The sequence below is a fragment of the Rhipicephalus microplus genome, chromosome 4 (assembly GCF_043290135.1).
Source record: "Rhipicephalus microplus isolate Deutch F79 chromosome 4, USDA_Rmic, whole genome shotgun sequence".
NCBI classification, from domain to species: Eukaryota; Metazoa; Arthropoda; class Arachnida; order Ixodida; family Ixodidae; genus Rhipicephalus; species Rhipicephalus microplus.
The window spans coordinates 166,834,845-166,853,905 of record NC_134703.1 but is presented as its reverse complement, the minus strand read 5'-3'; the positions used below and the strand labels follow the sequence as shown (position 1 = coordinate 166,853,905).

The 19,061-nt window shown below is 47.6% G+C and overlaps 2 protein-coding genes across 5 annotated transcripts in view; one reads left to right on the top strand and one right to left on the bottom strand.

The window, feature by feature from the left end:
* Positions 1 to 19,061, bottom strand: part of LOC119172454 (uncharacterized) — a 184,764-nt gene that overhangs the window by 142,367 nt on the left and 23,336 nt on the right. The gene's annotated exons all lie outside the window — the stretch shown is intronic.
* On the top strand, positions 1,265 to 18,964 carry LOC142814676 (uncharacterized). 3 transcript variants are annotated; one of them, XM_075893837.1, is made up of 3 exons: positions 9,755 to 10,984; positions 11,474 to 11,724; positions 15,321 to 18,964. In XM_075893837.1, the coding sequence occupies exons 1-2, from the start codon at positions 10,491 to 10,493 to the stop codon at positions 11,700 to 11,702; spliced, it is 723 nt and encodes a 240-aa protein (XP_075749952.1). In that variant the 5' UTR covers positions 9,755 to 10,490; the 3' UTR covers positions 11,703 to 11,724; positions 15,321 to 18,964. The 3 variants fall into 3 exon arrangements, 2 of the variants coding, with proteins under 2 accessions (XP_075749952.1, XP_075749951.1); XR_012895020.1 differs by lacking the exons at positions 9,755 to 10,984; positions 15,321 to 18,964 and adding an exon at positions 1,265 to 1,540 and having other exon boundaries at positions 11,474 to 14,027; XM_075893836.1 differs by lacking the exon at positions 15,321 to 18,964 and having other exon boundaries at positions 11,474 to 14,027.

The window sequence follows — 19,061 nt, the reverse complement described above, 5'->3', positions numbered from 1 at the left end:
AAGTTATAGAAATCTTTTGAAGCGTGTTTGGATGACCTTCCGTGTCGAAGCCGTCGCTGTATACGCCATAGCGTTTGCCTTTCAGCGCTGTCTTGGCGGGTTTCCTGCTCAGCCCTGCCAGGATTGCCCCGGCAATGGCCGGAGTAGCCGGGGGGAAGATTGCGTCCACAGCTGCGGCACCAGCGCCAGTGCGTCCTCCTTCTCTCTGTCTCATTGGTCTTTTCAATGCGTTTCATTGGTCGCGGGTCTTGGTAGCTGTGAGTTCGAGCGAACATGGGCATCTTCGGTGGTGGTCATTCCTGGCTCCGTGTTCGAAGTGACACTCAGATTAAGGAATATTCATGAGGCCGTGGACATGGACAACGTGCGCCTGTGAACAGTCAGTGTACTGTTTTGGCAGATAGTAATTACAGAGCGCTAGCTGGGCATCTGCAGCAGCTCTGCGAAAATAGGCTGCCAGCCATTTCCAACAGTACCATGCATTTGCGGGACTGTTGCAGATGCCCAATTAAAGGTGTCACTTAAACGAGTTAACACTGCTATGCGCATTGTTGTGTAAGTGCCTGCATCGCCCATATAATGAGTGATGCAGTCACTCATTGTTAGAGTACCATCAAGGGCGATTAATTGCTGATCGCACATTGTCTCTGCACTGCTGAAAGTGCTTTTAAGAAGCGCTTTAGGCTACGTTGTAGTAACATTTCTATCAATACTTGAGTGTGCAACGTGCTTCGACAGGCGGAAACGTTAAAGAAAAAAAAAGAAAGGAAATACCTGTGTACAGAGACGCACTGTATAAAATGGCTCGATGCAGGCAGCACGTACGCGGTGTTCTTTTAAACTATTTAGGACGCACCTCGCCGGTAATGGAAAAAGCTCTAGTTGACCTCCGATGGCACGCATTGTAGCGGCCATCGTCGTGCATTGTTTTCCCTCGTTTCTGTTCCCTGTTTTCTTGCTTTGTTCACATCTGCGATGACATTCGGCATTATAACAGAATTTAGTGAGTATAGATGACTTTGGAGGCTATGTGCGGTAGCTCTAGTTTAGGGCGATTTACCAAAAAAGAAGTGCTTGCATATGAGCTAGCCAGTGCTTATTGCAGGCCAGTGACTCTCCAAAAACTGAACCACCTATCACGTCTTTCAATAAATTGAAATGAAGTGATTGAATTATGGGTGACCGATTCCTGTGCTAGATTGGGTGCATAAAATACACGTTTGCAGCCTTAGGTCTAGAGAGCAGGAAAATAGAAAGCACAGTGTCAAACGTGGATTCGATGCCACGAAACGAGCTTCTTGTGAGGATAGAAAGAACAAGTAAATTGTTTATTTTTTGGTGCCTCTATGATGGTAGTCAGATTTGTAATAATTCCTAAATCGTTACAATTCCTTGAATTATTAGAGGCTTGATTAGAGCCAATAAACCTTTTATTATTATTCTTTTCCTTGCAGACCTCTTCGCTGTTGACACACCCAAGATAATTTGTTCTCATGTAAAAAAGAAAGCAGCCATCTCTCCACTGTTTGTACATGAAGATGTAAGTTTCTTGCTTGTTTTGGTTAATGCTACATGTTCTGAACGCTGTAATTTAAAAAACTGCTTTCACACTGGCTTATTACCATATTAAGAATATGACTTTTAAGGGAGCCCAGGCTTTCGTTAGTGCCATTTTTAAGCTGTAGTCTTACACTTCACCTCAATTCGGGAAGTAGCTATAGGCTGGAAAACGACCTTATTTGGATCATATGAAATTATTGGAAAGTAAGGGTTGTATGCTTTGAGTTCAGCGTTAGTCAATTAGACGCCATTTTATAGGATAGGCACTACACATTCTTCATATATACGGTGCTGCCAGAACAGCACGAACATCATTTCCCAAGAAATTATATTTGCTCTCATCACAGGATTAGAGGGTGCCGCTGATGCCCTGGGGCCCAAGCCTATAGCAAGCCCAGTTCCTGAACCTAAAAAATGATGACCAAAAAATGATAACTACAAAATCTTCTGCGTCAGTAAAGCCGAAGAAGGAGTGACAACACTGATGAGTGCATTTTTCATTTTCAACATTGTCTATGGCCGCAAGACCTTTAACCCAACCACCGTGCTAGAGCGGCTTTTTTTTTTGGCATTAATAACATTTCACCAAGAGCTGTTGCAACAAAGACTGTCATCAAAGTTGTTCAGGCAGTACGATGCTGAAAATTTCAATGTCACATTGCCTGATCAACTTTATTAATTGCGGTCGTGACAGGTGATAAAATAATGTTATTTGTCCAAGTTATTTTGCCAACTTCTAGCTGGGTCATTCTATGCCAAACGTCCCAGCCGTTTTGGCGACAATCTCAAATGTATTCCAAGAAATTGTGCTGATTTAAAGCATTGAAAACAGAGCACTGCTAGAATATTTCAGAGAGAAAACATTTTTTAGTCACATGACTGCCTTCTTAACTTAATAGAACATCGTCTGCATGTTGTGTGTAGAAAAATTTCCTTTAAAAGTAACACTCTTTCTTTCTATACCAATTTCGGTCTACATGTTAAGTAAACGTTCCTGTGTAAGGTATTTGAAGCTCAGTAATATTAACAAATATTTTAATCCCATCTGCCTCCAAGAACTTAGCCACAAAGTGTTATGTTTAAATTTTTTCAATTGTAATGCTGCACTTTGTATGAATACCTGAGCAGTAAATCCTTACTCCCCAGAAGGTATATTTTGAGAAAAAGAATATTTTTAGATCTCTCAAGCTGTTGCCCATTGCATGACATCTTTGCATGCATGGGCGATGACCGGCCACCTTTGCAGAACGGTATATAGGGCGACTCTTCCCCTCCTGCTGCGTCCACGGGGCCACACTACATCTTTGTGTCTTAGGACGCGGTGGCGATGCCGAAGTCATGGATTCGGACCGCCGGGGTGCCCACTTGATGGATCTTTCTCTTTCCCTGCGACTCGATTTCTGGCAGGGGGATATTATTTTTGTTCCTGCACGACGCACCGGCACCAGAAAAAGAATGGCGAACCGCTGGCAGTCTCCGGCTTCTCTAGCCTCGCCTCACCGACAACCAGCGCCACCTATGTTCACATAGGGGTCGTTGACCCGGTTTTTCGCCTTGCCACGCGCGGGTGCGGCGCGTGTTTTTGGGGGGTTGCCCCCATTCTGGCCGCCTTTGCAGACCGGTCAATAAGGTGAATTAGGGAGAGGAAGATGCGGAGATCTGAGACACGCCCGTGGCCTCTTCGCGGGCATTCTTGCCACACGGCCGCTCTCTTTAATTCTCCCATTGCTCTAGTAACAGCGCTCTTTCATTCGCTGTTGGCAAAGGGCCACCAGGTCAGCATCCGAGCGCTGGCCGAGCAGGGCTTGTGCTTGCATCTTCCCTGTGGTGGTGGCTATCCCCTCAGCGGCTGCCTTTTTTGGCGCCACGTGCATGTCACCCTTGTAATGGCACTTGTAGTACACGGTCACTTCGTACGTGGCACAGAAGCTCAGTTCGAAATTTGTAGAAAGTTGGGTGCCCTCGACAGCCTCGTCAACGTCCGCCACCGCGCAGCCTCGAAACGGCCACGGGACACAGTCTAGGGTCAAGTGGCGTCGAATCAGTAGCTGCGGTTAACGTTTCATATCCGTGGAGGCTTTTTTCTGCGTGAACAGTCTTGTCCTTCAGTGTGCCCTGTTCTGCTTTGTATGTGTTGCGTGTTTTCATCATGCCCACACATTGCGTTCCCGACTGTACGAGTGGCTACAGGAAATGAGAGACATGTACAACGACATTTCTTCTGAGCCATGCGTGTACCTGAGCAGCGAAAGGCATAGGACCACACTGTTTTTCGAGCGGATAAGAAACTGGCCAGCACATCACGTGTGTGTGATATACACTTTCATGTGGAGGACATTCTGAAGACTTTCACTCATGTCATCAATGGTAAGAAGATACAAATCGCCAGAGGAAAGTGGAACCTTGTCAAAGGATGCGTTCCCAAAATATTGCCGAATTTGCTTGCTTGCCTTTTAAAACCTGCGGCAAAGAAGCGAAAGCTGCCCAATAGAAGTGGGGTACTTTCCAGAATATCATCGGCAAAAAAGAATAGATCTCCGATCACTGAGCTTGAACACAGTCCCGAAATGCCGTCAACGAGAGGCGTCAGTTCGCTTCAAGACATAGCAAACGCTTGTTTGCCTGCTGCATGCTGGCGGGACGTTGTTGAGAATGGCGAGGCAAGACATATTGTGGTGTTTCTAGTGTTCAAAGAAGAAAAAAGCACTATTTTGAGTAGAAATGCGTAGTCGTCGCAGAGGACATTGCAGTCACCATTAACGGCCGTCACCATCGCTGTTAGCCAAGTCGGCCGGCTATGCAGATACCATCACACAATCGGCCGAACTTCTGAAGGACATAGAAAAGCTGAAAGTGTGTTCATGTTGTCCTAGTGCGTCAGCAGGCAGCCTCGTGAGTAATGACTATGAAGTGCTCGCCAATACCCCAAAGTGCATTCCCTGCTTGAAGCTTTGGCTTCAGCTGTGTTAACAAGTTTCATTAGAGGAACTCAAAAAGTTGCAGAGAGAAGACATGCTCAAGAAAAGAAACGCATGCACAGCTTTTTGACGGTCTAAGTTGGTAAGAGCGTGACTGACTTGAAAAAAAAAAAAGAAAAAAAAAAGCTAACTGCAGAACCAGACAAAAGCCACAAGATTGCACCAAATAGTTGTGATTTATTTTAAGGCTGAAAAACAGTCACAAGAGAGGATACAAGACATTGTAATTGGGTTTTTCGTGCCTAAAAATCAATTGTGAACGTGCACCAACTAGCAACTAACAGAAAGACTCTTATTTTATGTTATGTTATGCTATGATATATATGGCACAACGGGAGCGTTGTCAACAAGGATAAATATAACAAAATTATCCGAAAGACATTATTGACGATGCCATACTACATGCTCGCAACGTGAACAGGAATGATATATTTAAGGGGAGACGCTCCTCGAAAGCACTTTTTTTTTGTTATTCAACTTAGAGCTTCAGAAATTGGACCACTGATGCAGTTTTTCCTCCTGATTCCAAATCTGTAATCAGTTTTTACATAAGTGCAATAGTTTGGGAGTTGTGTTTCAAGTAATGGTGAAACTTGATAAGTTTTCCGGGAACTTTCGCGCATACTAAATGTTCATGCAGAGAGTTGTTCAATGGCTCCTTTTGCTCCCTATTAGCCATAGAGTGCCGATATCTAGCTAGAAATTGTGCTCCAACTTTGAAACTATGAAAAAAACATCTGTGTAGCAAACTACCCTTTTTTTTCCACTCGACCACCATTAAATTTATTAATAGATATTTACAGCTGATAGGTTGTGTTGATTCAAGTAGATATCGGCACCCTACGCACTCTCCTCAATGTGTGTGCCAAATTTCGTCGTCGTATGACCATTCTAAGTGCCCGAAACACTTCCCGCAAAAAATGCAAATTGGCCAAAATTGCGAAATGAGAAAAACGCGTTTGAAAGTTTGAAAGTCTGTATTTACAAAAATGAAAAACGCAGTAGCACGAAACTTGTGCTGAACACATACACACATGTCCAGAGGGAATATCAGTTGTCTAAAACTCTCCAGCACCGTAGGTTTTCCCTTCCCGGCTGGTGCGGCAGGACTCTTCCACCCGGGCCCTCTTGGCTGCACTGCGACGGTGTGCCCTCGCCTCAGCGGTCTGACGCACATTCATCTTGTGCATGCGCATGCTGTCTCGGCGGTCGCTGAGGGTAACCAGGGCCTCCGAAGGAAGCACCCCAAGCTCTTCCAGCACCTTTTCAAAGCTCGCGTGGCCCCGGTTGAACCACAGGACTGCAATGGCTGTGGCTGTTTCCACAGCAGTCCGGGAAGCAAACCGGGTCTTTGGACACAGCAGCCATATTTTGCTGTTCAGGGACTCGGCCGCGTTCTGTGTCTTGCCGTGGAGGCACCGGGCAAGCAGCTTCGCATCTGTGAGACGCTTGTAGATTGGGAGGACTGCCAAACCCTGGGCCTTGGTCAGGAGGGGGGTGTGGCACGGTGCAGGCTGGCCCTGCGCCTCAGCACGTCGGTGCTTGCACCACGAGTCTGGGCCTGCAGGACAGAACTTGTGACTTCCAGCACCGTCTGTTGAGCACGAGTGCAAACATGAGGCCCATATGGCAGTGTACATCTTGTGGACATTTCCCCGATTGTTCACAATGGCCACCTGAAAGTAAGTTTGAAGCTTCTGGATGGTGGTCTCCTTCAGCTTCTCCCCTCGTGGAAGTGGCGTTGGCAGCTTCCGCAGGCCGGTGCCCAGACGTTTCGCCACGTGGTTGGTGCACTCCTCTTTTTCAATTGGAGTGTCAGGGTACACGTTGGCATCACAGACCCCGTTGTAGGCCTTGCTGTCTCCATCGCTTAGGAAGATGGTGAACCGCAGGGGTGTCTCATAGTCCACAGTCCTCTGCCAAATGCGCACTGCAGCTTCGGCCTCCATGGCATGCGAAGAACAGTCGCAATTCTTCTCACAAACGGGATGATGAAACGCCTGCCATGTTTCTTCATCGCCTCCCATGTCGTTATGCAAACTGCACGCCAGGCAGAAGTTGGAAAGCACTTCATAGTCCAGGCACAAACCAGTGTCCAAGGACACTACAGTTCCCACACCATTGTGGCTTTTGTGGCCTCTTTTTTGCCATGTGCCGTCAAACATGACTGGCACGTCACTGTTACCAGCCACCTCTTTGGTGACGCTGCGTGCCCTTTGCATGTTTTCACAGACAGCCTTCACTGCCGCACTGTGAATCTTTTTGCCGATAGCATGGAAGGTCTTATGGTGCATAGGGTTTGGCAATCCAACTACTGCACAAAATCGTGAAAGTTGCTCATGCCCGATACCGACGGCACGCGCTGCAAGCACCACTTTCAGGTTCACGGCAAAGGCGTCACGCGAACTCCCGCTGTCGTAGCTTCTGCTTGCACCGCGGCCGCCATCTGACGCGACCCGCTTCGACGAGTACGCGGACGAAAGGATGCTCTCCGAGCACTCCGCATTCTCGCAGTGTAGCTCCAGAAACGCCGAAAGGCCTTTCCGCTTTTTATTCGGTGCCCGAACTGCGAGTTTACTCTCGTGACAAACGGGGCATGCCGCGCCTGCGACGACGGCCGTCAATGCACCCAACTCGCACAGCACTACGCTTTCGGCACGATCGGCATTCGGCCTGACGTCGTTTTCGAATAACGCGATCTTTTTCTGCGATGCACTCACAAAATTCACTGCAGCGTTGATCTCGTCGTCGCAGTTGCCATGGTCGACGTTGCCGTGGTCGATGTTAGGCCTACCGGCCGCTGGCCCGTCGCGGACATTTTCGTTGGCGGTGGCTTTCTTGTACGTCCTCCGCCGCTTCCCTCTGAACTTGTTCTTACTTCTGTATTTCCGATGGTCGGCAACGGCCTTTTTCGGGCTTGCCATCGCACGAAAACAGCGAAAAATAACTCCGGAAAACAGTGAAGCGAACTACGGCAAGAAAACACGGGTGCTGTCAGCCAATGGCGGCCCTGCGTTAGTGGCGCGCGGTTTGAAACGGCGGGAAAAGACTGTTTTTGTTGCTTTTTTTTTAGATTTTTCGTGAACGTACGAGACTTCAAGAACCGGGATCGTGGAGAGTAAGGACAACTCTACACGAGCCAGCGGCCGCAATATGGCGGACAGCTCTCTTCGCGGCCCCGCGAGCACGCGAACAGCAGCCCGTTTTGTGTAAATTTCGTGATGCCGCGCGTCACTGCCGCTCACTCAGACGCGTTTTTCACTGACTTCTGATGCTTATTTCGCTGTGATATTTTCAGATGTCAAAATATAATGTATAAAGATGATAAAGCAACAAAAAACAGAAAAGGTGAAATTTGGAAAAAAAAACGCGACTTTTCGACCCGCGTCTCCCCTTAAGGGACCAAACAGAGTATCTAAAACGACTTCCCAAACGAACCTTGTACTAACTTACTCCTCATCAGCGCCACGAATCAACAACATACTTTCCCGCCATTTCAACATAATCAGGCAAAGCAAACGACTAACTTCTATTTTCGCGAAGCCACCTCACATGGTGTACCACAGGGATAAAAATCTGAACGACATTCTTGTCAGAGCAAAAACAAACCCCACCGAAATTCAATCAGGGTGCCATCCCTGCGGAAAAGCTCGATGCAAGGTATGCCCACAGATGGTCACAATACGTGAATCCAAAGCGAACTTCTCGGATTTCAAATTCGGCATAACTGAAAGCCTTAATTGTGACTCCAGTAACGTAATATACATGCTACATTGCAACATCTGCGGACAAGAATATATCGGCCAAACAGACACGCCGTTTTGGCTGCGGTTCAGTAATCACCGGTACCACGCCACTTCACTGCCGAAGCTACCTTTATCTAGACATCTGCGCCTGCCAAACCACAGTTTTGAAAATATCAGCGTGACTCTTTTGCAGTACGGTGTCGCGAGAGCAATGTTTCGCGGAAAAGCTTGTTTTTTTTCGGCTACAGCTGGAGCTTGTTCTTTGCCAGACGCCCTTGTTAGCGGCGTCGTTTAACTTGTCTCGGGGAGCGCGCCTTGAGGAAGGAGTGAACAGAAAGGGCTGCGTCTGGTCGGTCTCTGTGCGCTTGGCGCCAAGGCAGGCACCGCGCCGTGCTTTGGACCAGACCGCAGAAAGTGGGTGCCTTTCTCCTTCTTCTAACCACTGAGCCCCCACGCTTCAAACGAACGAGCCGCCGCTTCGGTCCTCCGGGGACAAAGGGCACCTAAATTTGAGCCGTCGCTAGCGCGTCAAGGCCGTTTCAGAGAACGCGCCCGTTTCAGAAACTGCCACAGTGTTGTCGCAGACAGGCTGCGGGCAACCACATGTTGAGTTGATTATCCTCGGCTTGCCCGGTTGGTCCGCGCCACCGGGGACGCTAAAAAAAAACCCTATTTAAGCAGCGACTTGGGCTCTTTTTGGGGTGAGCAAAGTCGGGGTAAACAGCGGATCTCACCACCGGAGACCATGCCATGCAGGCCGAGGGGTATGCCACCATTTTCTATGTTTTGTCTTTGTGACCTAGTGCATTTTGTAAATTGAAGTTGTGTTAGCTAAATAAACCCCCACTGAGTGCTCCCCGAAATCATCGTGTTGACTTCTCATCGATTGCCTCCGCGGAGTTTCACCCACACTTATTCGTCTCCCTGGTCGTCCGATGCGCCTAACTTTGAACAACCCCGACGTTTCGCTACAACGGTTTCTCAAACAGGCGCGAGCGCGAACAGCGTGAGGCATGTTTTATCTTCAAATTTAGAACATTAGTAGCCGGCATCAACGAAGACCCCGGAAGACTCTCCTGCCTCCGAGAAGTAAGCCAGGAGGAAATTGGTGACAAAGATTGATAGCTGGAGACCATGCTTGTTTTTTCTGACAGACTCGTACGTGTACACTGTCCTTTCTTGTTTTGTTTTTTTTCTTTTTTTTTTTCACATGCACATACAAAGTTTTTACGTTTGCCTACCACTTGATGACCATGGAAGTTAAACGGACGAAGATGAAAGGTAAAGAGCCGACCGACCCATTAAGGGGAAACCCTTTCCTTACGCACGCCGTCGCGAACCCCTCGCGCCACCGTGGCGACAATCTTGGCTGGCCCGACACACGTCGACTGACCAGCACGGGATAAGAACCGGATGTGGACGTACACCGACATTTGGTTTCGTGCTCAGTGTTCACAGTGGTTCTTTTCTTTTTTTTTTTAGTCTTTTTTTCTTCTCTTTTTTTCTTTATTTCTTCTTTTTTTAGTTCTCTCTCACTCTCTCAAACATCTTTCAAGGCGAGAGGGACGCAGCAGCAACGAAGTTTGGAAGTTCATGTTCGTATAACTTATCCCCTGATGAAGAGAGGACTCCTCCCGAAACTGTTGGGAAATAAATATATTTATCCTTGTTGACAACGCTCCCGTTGTGCCATATCCCATACCTTCACGAAGACTAACTGGCCCATTGAATTATTAGTCCCACTGACCTGAACCATGGCTGCCAGTACATCATCAACGGAGCATTTGTCGCGGAGATATCCAAATTACCCTACGAAGTGTGCCGTCATCGGGGACTCCATCACGCACTTCAGCCCGAACGACTCAACGACGCCATGCTTCATCTGTTATGGTGGTGCTATGTTTTCGGATATTCCGGCGCTACTTGATTACCTACCTTACCGGGTGGACACCACGGACATCCTGAAGACTAGCTCTTCAAGATCACTGGATCCGTTGACGGAGGCATTGAAACGAATGAGGCAGATGCGCCTGAACATCAAGACACTGCATCTTAGTCTACCACTACTTTGCGCACCCAATCGCAGACGGCGGGACTCGAACTGGCGATCAATGAATCGGTTTAATATGGAGGTGCAACGATTCAGCTGAGAGGCCCGCCGTCTGCCACTACGGGTTGTTGGGAGCAGGCGTCTATTACGACGAACATGGTTTCTCAACACTCCCGCTGCGCCGCTTCCTGGCTGCCGACGGCTTATATGCAAGCTTCGAGGGAGTCGCGCTGCTGGCACAGCACACGAGGGTGCAGCTACGATGGACGTCGGCGGCATGAAGATCGGCGGCATGGAGATCGGCGACAATCGCTTGCACGGCCAACTTCAGTGCCAAGCCCCTTCAACAACAAGGAGCCGAGCGACACACAGAGCCATCCAGAGCCCCAGCAGGACTATGTCGCCCCTACCACCAGCGAGGCCAGCGAGCCAGAGAGTCCCACCAGTGAGTCAGAGATCGGCGGCAACTGCTTGCACGGCAAACTCCAGTGCCAAACCCACTCAACAACAGGGAGCCGAGGGACACAAAGAGCCATCCAGGGTCCCAGCAGTGACGTGGCCACTCCCACCAGCGAGGCCTTACAACACCAGGCGGACGAATGTGGCGAAGACCAAGGCGACGGCTTCCAAATGACACGGGGAAACAAAAGGTACGGGCAGTCTTAAACACGCATGGTCCCATTCATTTATATCGATTAGGAAAATCATTGAAAAATGCGTACAATACCAAAAACACGCGGAACAACTAATTAAATATCTATCTCACCAAATTGCACCTAAGGGCCTCCGCCTAGCCTGCAACCCCTCAATGTCTACTTTAAGTCAAGCAGAAAGGGGGAAGTGGGAAAAAATATTACTAGAAACGTCCTTGCAACTCACTCGGGTTATTGCGGACCATAGTGAGCGCAAGGCTGCCGAATACAGTGTCGCGGAGGCCACGCAGAAATTAGTATCTAATCTCGGAGACCATGAGGCAAGAGAACTGGGCTTGGTGGCTGTGCCACATTAGCACCCACTAATCCGCTCCGCTTCGCCATGCAAGGCTTCCATCCGAGCTGCCCTCCTGCTAGTGTTTGTTCCTGACCTGGATGCTGTTTCAGCGTGCGCGATACCGTCTCATCCACCAAATCTCTGCGCAGGTGGTGCTCGTGCCACGTATCTGTGGGAGCTGCCAGGAAGCAACATGTGGGAGCTGCCAGGAAGCAACATATCAACAGTTTTTCCACTATCGCACCCACACCCCCTGGTCATCAATCTAGCTTCGCTGGCCCCATCGCCAACGACAATCTTCACAGTGTCGCCTATAAAGCAGCCACATGGATCTGCGCCGCCCTGTGGCTGTGGCTGTGCCACATTAGCACCCACTAATCCGCTCCACTTCGCCATGCAGGTTGGTCCATCGTATCAATTATACTCCAAAAAAAAAAACAGTAACTACTTGTTGGTACAGCTGCCGAGCCCGCAGTGTTTGATGTGTATTTGTTGCGATTGTATTGCTGTTCTCCGCAATATATTATTGCTTGCGGGAGATATAGAAACTAACCCAGGACCAGACACAGCAAGCATTCTCATTGAGCTGAAAAAGCTGTCTTCTGGACAGTCAAAGTTATTAACAGAAATACAGGACATCAAAACCCAACTCCTTGTAAACAGCGCTGCCATTTCTGACCTAAGCCCACGCTTGGCTAGTGTGGAGACGAGCTGCCATCGTATTGAACCCATGCGGGAGCAGCTGGAATCGATGCAATCGGACAAAGGTGTCTCGGCTAGTCGAATTGTAAGACTGGAAAACCGCCTTGACGAAGCTGAAAACCATTCAAGGCGTAACAACTTGTTGTTCCACGGCATTCCTGATACTGACCCTAAAGAATCATTTGTGCACTTCAAAGAAATAATTATTCGCCACTACGCTGAACACCTCAACTTCACATTAGACCCTCAAATAATTCAGCGAGCACATCGACTGGGTAGACACACTCGAGGTCGAAACCGACCAATAATTGTAAAATTCAATCTTTATAAAACCAAGGAAGCAATACTATCCAACGGCCATTAGTTAAAGGGCACTCCTTTCGGCATTAGCGAAGACTTCTCCCGGCAAGTGCAAAACGTGCCAAAGCATCTCACTGCTTTCGCAAAAAACAAATCCGTTCCTTACTTGCTCCGTTATAAAACTCTGCACGTCAACTCGAAGCGATATGTCTTTAACGAGGCATCTCAAAGTGTCGAGAAACTAACATAGCTATCACGCCGTAGTAAAACGCCCTGCCACGCTACGCGTGCTGCTCGTGCGCATACATCTTTTACGGTTATCTACAATAACATACGAAGCATTCTTTCAAAACGAGACGCGATATCAAACCTTGTTTCATCGTATGGGAGTAACCTGCTCATATTAACAGAAACGTGGCTTAATGCCGATGTTCTTGATTTGGAAATACTGGAAGACCTGCCAAATTTCGAACTAATCCGCTAAGATCGGCAGGGAAGCAGAGGTGGTGGTGTCCTCATTGCCGTTAAGAAAGAACTTTCATTTTGCACCATTGATATACGTTCCGACCTGGAAATTCTATGGATCCTATGTCGTTCCAAGCCACAACTTGCTCTCGTTGGTGTGTGCTGTCGCCCCCCAAACAATTCTTCATATTTTTCTACGTAATTAAACATCTTAAGCCAGCTAGTCAAAAAATACCCGAACGCACTCCTTCCACTTTTCAGAGATTTTAATTACCCCAACATTGTTTGGTCAAACCCTCCACTAAGTACTGGAAATCTGGAATCTAAAGAATTCGTAAACGTCTGCTTAAACTTCAACCTCACTCAAATGATAACCGAGCCAACACGTGTCACGCTGGATAGTGCTAACATCCTTGATCTAGTATTGTCTTCAAGCCCTGAAACACTATCTTCCATCACCTACCTTAAAAAAATAAGTGACCACAAAGTGATTCATGCCACTTTTTCTCTAACCCAGCCCCTGCGTCAGTCACATAAGAAAATCATCCGTCTCTATAATAAAAAAAATTACTCAGCAATCAATAACGAACTTGAACAATTTTACGAGGAATACAAAGCAACGTTTCAAGAGCGCGACATTCATGAAAACTGGTCTCTTTTCAAAGAAAAAATAGCATATTTAACAGATAAATGCATTCCAACATTATCAATCAATGCTAACCGACGTAACCTATGGTTCACAAAAAACCTTAAAAAACTTGAAAACAAGAAAAAGCGCCTTTTTCGCCAGGCTAAACAAAACCAACAGCACGATTCATGGAAAAAGTACTACGAAGCTGAACGTACATATCTTACCGCTATCCGGCAAAGCAAGTACACCTTCTTTCACTATGACCTGGCTAAGATGATTACTGAAAACGCTAAGAAATTTTGGCAAACCATCAACCCACAGTCAACCCGCACTATATCTTTACCCAACGAACAGAGTGAAATGCTATCAGATAAAGACACCGCTAACATTTAACACCGCGTTTTCCTCTGTTTTCACCAAAAAACTTGATGAATCATTACCTACGTTTCTTACACCTTTTGAGGCTACAATGCCCCCTATCACCTTCTCGATAGCGGCATTTTAAACATAATTGCCAACATTAAACTGCCATCATCCGCAGGTTTCGATGAAATCACATCGAAGTTTCTGAAGAACACCAAATTCATTTACGCGGCTTATCTAACGCTGTTAGATCTAACCAGTCACTGTCATCTGGAAACCTACCGAAAGAGTGGAAAATGGCCAAGGTCGTTCCAGTCTACAAATCAGGCAGCAAGAGTTCACCCTTAAACTACCGCCCCATTTCCATCACATCAGTGCCTTTTAAGATCATGGAGCATGTCACATACACTCATATAATTAGTTTCCTCGATTCTCAAAATTTTTTTCACCATTCTCAGCATGGGTTCCGCAAGAGACTATCCTGCGAAACACAATTAGCTGCATTTCTCCATGACCTGCACCTCAATCTAGACGCTAACACTCAAACTGATGCAATTTTTCTTGATTTCGCGAAAGCATTGGACAAAGTTGCTCATGAACACTTACTACTAAAACTCGCCCGACTAAATATAAACCCCGCAGTTCTAACATGGATTGAGCAGTTCCTCACTAACCGCCTGCAGTCAGTGCGCGTCAATAAAAAGAACTCTGAGCCTCTTTCAGTAGAAACTGGCGTCCCTCAGGGTTCGGTATTAGGCCCCCTACTCTTTCTAATATATATTAATGACCTACCACTGCATGTTACTAGCAAAATTCGCATGTTTGCCGATGATTGCGTGATTTATCTTTCAGTTATCAACATTACTGACCAGTCTGCTCTTCAACAGGACTTGCACAACACTAAGGACTGGTGTCAACGCTGGTTAATGATTTTAAATACTGGTAAATGCAAAACAATGTCGTTTCCTTGCAGTCCTAACCCGTTAAAATTCAAATATGAAATAGCAAACCAGCAACTAGAGACCGTGTGCCAATATAAATAGTTGGGTGTGACGATATCGAATAATCTCGACTGGTGTGCGCATGTGAACAACGTTATTGCATCATCTAACAAAACATTTGGGTTTTTACGACGTCATTTACAAAGCGCTCCACAGCATGTCAAGTTACTAGCTTACAAAACACTAATACGGCCCAAACTAGAATACGCATCAGCCATTTGGGATCCTCGCCAGATATTCCTCACAAACGCCCTTGAGGATTTCCAGAATCGTGCCATTCGTTTCATTCATTCCGCCTTTTCATACGATATCAGCGTAACACCCTTGAAATCGGAATCCGGTTTACAAACACTTTCTAATCGACGCCACATTGCTAGTTTATCATTATTTCATAAATTCTACCACAGCTCGCTAAATCAAGCACCGTATATTTTGCCACCATCACGCATATCCTATCGCATTGGTCACCCTTTAAACGTTGCCCGTCCTCAAGCTCGCACAGTCACCTTTGCATCTTCTTTTTTCCTCGAGCAGCCAAGGACTGGAACGACCTTCCACAAGAAATCGCTAACTCAAGCCCTACTGCCTTCATTGAAGCGATCACATCATATTATACCATATAATAAAGTGTTCAACCTGTTGTATATATTGTAACCCACCCCTTATGTAATACCCCCTGGTGGGGTCTTTAATGAATAAAAGTGAAAGTGAATGTGAATGATATGGACTGAAAAAGAGAGGCGAAATTTCAGTAGTAAAAGATGGAAAATTCAATCGGGACTGCAGAAGCTCCACTGCTCTGCAACAGAAAAATAGGAATGAGGCCGTACAAGAACGCCAGGGACCACCCGTACCATAACCTAACTTTGAGGAGAAAAGTGGGAACTCGAAACTTACAGTGTAATCCTAATCAAAACAGCCTTACTCTCGAATATGACGCTGACACTCCCGTGCCACGTGATAGCCAAGAGCAGCCAAAAACTTATGAGAAAAATGTCCTCAATCTGTCCAACACAACCCTCACATCCGCTCAGCTACAACTTTTGTCAAGACGCTTAACCTTTTGTCCATCATCTGGTAGATTCAATGAATTTGAACTGTACCAAGACCTCGATAACTTTGCGCGTAATCTCCACCTCCTTAATACTTTCATGATCGCAAGGACTGTACGAACGAGAATAGATTGATTGGTGGTGACAAATCATGGTGTCCAGATGAGCAGAGGGACAAACACGTGCTACTGCCAAGCACTTCAGCATGAATGAAAGCCATGTTTGGTACTGGAGAAAACCGATGATTTCGCTCGTGAGTACAAGACCCGGAAGGAGAGTGTTTCGAGAACCAAACCAAGAGATGTTCCGTGTCACTTAAAAAGACTTTTTCAAATATGTGCCAAAGCTTGAGTCCTGAAGTATCACCGTGTTTTATGAGATGCTGCCGTTCGAGGCAAGAAAGCGCAGAAAAAAAGCGTCCCTGCCGCCATGTTCAAAGCAAGCAGAGGGTCGGTGACACAGTGCATGAGACATCAGCTGTCTCCCAGACAGCGAAATGACCAGCACGATTATGAGGTCAAAGTTGTCCTGTTTCAACATTTTGTGACTGGGCTATGCAAAAATGAAAACTTCATCATGTGACAGATTAAGAATGCAGACAAAACCCCGTTGACCTTTGATATGTCACCTAACACAACAGTGATCAAGAAATACTTCAAGAATGACATCTCGTTTATTCCAATAAAGACAACTGGCTATATAAAATGCAACACTACACGATTACGCTTGTCATGGCAGCTGACGGTTGCAAAGTACGGCTGTTTATCCAGCGGAACACACAAATGAACTTAAACGTTAAAGGCCATATTCACACTCGCACCCATGAAAAAGGCGTAAGTGACCAGCCGCCCTTGGTCCGCCGTTTTTGGTGCTCAACAGTTTCAAAGGCCATCTCGTCGAAAGCATGAAGGAGAAATCGCGGGACAACCTGGCTTTTCCCTTGGATGGACTAACATCTCTTCTGCAACCCAGCGATGTCTCCGTAATTAAACCTTTCAAAGACTACATGTGCAATATGTACGAGAAATGGATGGCCAGCGTAAAGCATTGGCTCACTCCCACTGGCAAAATAAATAGAGCACCTCTAGAGACAGTCTGACTACAACTGGTGCGCGAAGTCCGACAGTCTGACTATAATACACTACAACTGGTGCGCGAAGAGTTTAAGGCATTTATGTGGGATGTCGGGGTCAGAGATGTCGTGAGCGCCCCTTATCATCCAAGTACAAATGGCCTGGCGGAGCGGTTCGTGGAAATGTTGAAGTCTGCTCTGCGCAAGTCGCCCCCCGGTGAGTCTGTCGAAGAAACACTTCACAACTTTTTATTGGCATAGCGAAACACGCCTCATCCTACGACTGGAGAAGCTCCACCTAACCTGTTGATGGGTAGGAGATTGGGCACCGAACTGAATGCCATGAAGCCTACAGTGGAGGGGAAGGTGATGCACAGTCAATTCACCCAAATGCAGCAGCGGAAGAGCGACAGAAACTGTTTTTGTATTAATGACAGTGTTCTAGTTCGAAATTACAGAGGCTCCCCCAAGTGGGTTCATGGAACCATGCTAAAGAATTCTGACTGGCCCAGTCTCTTATAAAGTCATAGTCACTATCCCAGAGGCAAGGTCATCTGGCGCCGACATCTCGACCAACTGTTGGCAGGCAGGGGCACTGTGACGACACCAAGGGCATCGAAGCCAGACTTCATGGAGGGCTTCCTGGCCCTCCCTTAAAGCCAGGCTGGTGACCAGTCAACGTCAGAAGAGCCTGAGCCCAGAGAGGCTGGCTCTCCAGTGCCCGCTCCTCAATTGGAGACACCCGCACCGGAACGGCGCAACCCGTCAAGACAACGCCGTCCACCTGATCGATACGAAGCCCGTTTTTAAATATTGTATAAGGATACAAATCCACGCTCTAACTAAAAGGGGAGGAGTATTATGTTATCATCGCCCATAGAGCGATAGTAGCGGCTCGACTATCGCGGCCGTTGACTATATATATAAACCCCGACACGTGGCCGCGCAGCCATTGTCCACTGCGTGCTGGCACGGAATAAACCACGTTCAGTACTGCTCCCGTAGTCTTCTTTCAGCAAAGGTTTCCAACACCGACGAAACACGACACTGTCCATGAAGTTGATGCGGACATCAACGATAACGACATCACGGCCAACCTTAGTGTCGGCTGTGACCATCATGTTCTGCGCCCGCCAAGGCCAGTCTCTTACCTCGACCTTCCAGGGCGCCATCGTTCCAGGGGAGGTGTCACTATTCAAGCCTTAGAGGCCTGTAAGACCTCGTTCGCCATGGCCCCTCTCGTGCGCCTGTTGTGGTCGATGCGGTCACGCCACCGCTATGTGCTCGCGTGACGAGCGCTGCCTTCATTGTGGCGGTAGCCGTTCCAAAAGCCTGTGCACCAACCTGCTTCAACTGCAAGGGAAACCATGCAGTCAACAAACCGCTCTGCTCATCCTGGCAGGTTTAGCGCAAGACAGCCATTGTCGTCGTCTCTTCAGACAGCTCTGTGACGCGCCGCCAAGCACTGGAGCATGCCAGAACCACAATCATTAACACCGACAAGCGGGGCAGCACAGCAATCGAGAAGGGCCGCCCGTTCCGCGACGCTCTCGCCAGTGGCAGCCAAATGAACTCAGCGCCCGCCACCCACCTCCATACGGGTACTCCGGCTTCAACGAGTTCGGCAACCACACCACCCTCTCGTACGACGCCCACTGCCACCACTGAATGAATGGATGCAATGTTGGCCGCGCTTGCTGCAGCTTTACGTGCGGTGCTGGTCTTCCTGCCGACGAATTCTCCGGCTCACGAATTTTGTGCTGCAGCTCTTGCCTCACATGAGTCCACCGCGCCGTGGATATAGTCGGCCAGTGTTGCACACACACCAAGACCTTCAGAACTCGCTTCTGTGAATGCTCTGAACTTTTTCTTTTTTCTTCATGCCTTAGCTAAGCGCCCAGACGAGTGCTTCCCGCACATCCTCTTCAATGCGCCATTTCGGCTCATTAAGCTTCTTCTTTGGCGAATATTTTCCCTGGCCTTCTCAGCAACTTTTCCGGACGGTTTCGGGGTCCTCGCAGTGGTTCAGGCACGCGCTGCGAGAGGCGGAGCGAATGCTTCTTTTATTATTTTCATTTTTCTTTTACCCTTTTTTTTTCTATCCATTTCGCTGCCATTCCCTCATCTCCCCCGTAGTGGTCTGGAGGAGTC

What these genes read in the sequence shown, in the direction of transcription:
- LOC142814676 (XM_075893837.1), top strand. Translation starts at nt 10,491, where the DNA reads ATGGTTTCTCAACACTCCCGCTGCGCCGCTTCCTGGCTGCCGACGGCT. An exon ending in ATGACACGGGGAAACAAAAG is followed by an intron (nt 10,985 to 11,473) that starts GTACGGGCAGTC and finishes ATCTCTGCGCAG; the next exon opens with GTGGTGCTCGTGCCACGTAT.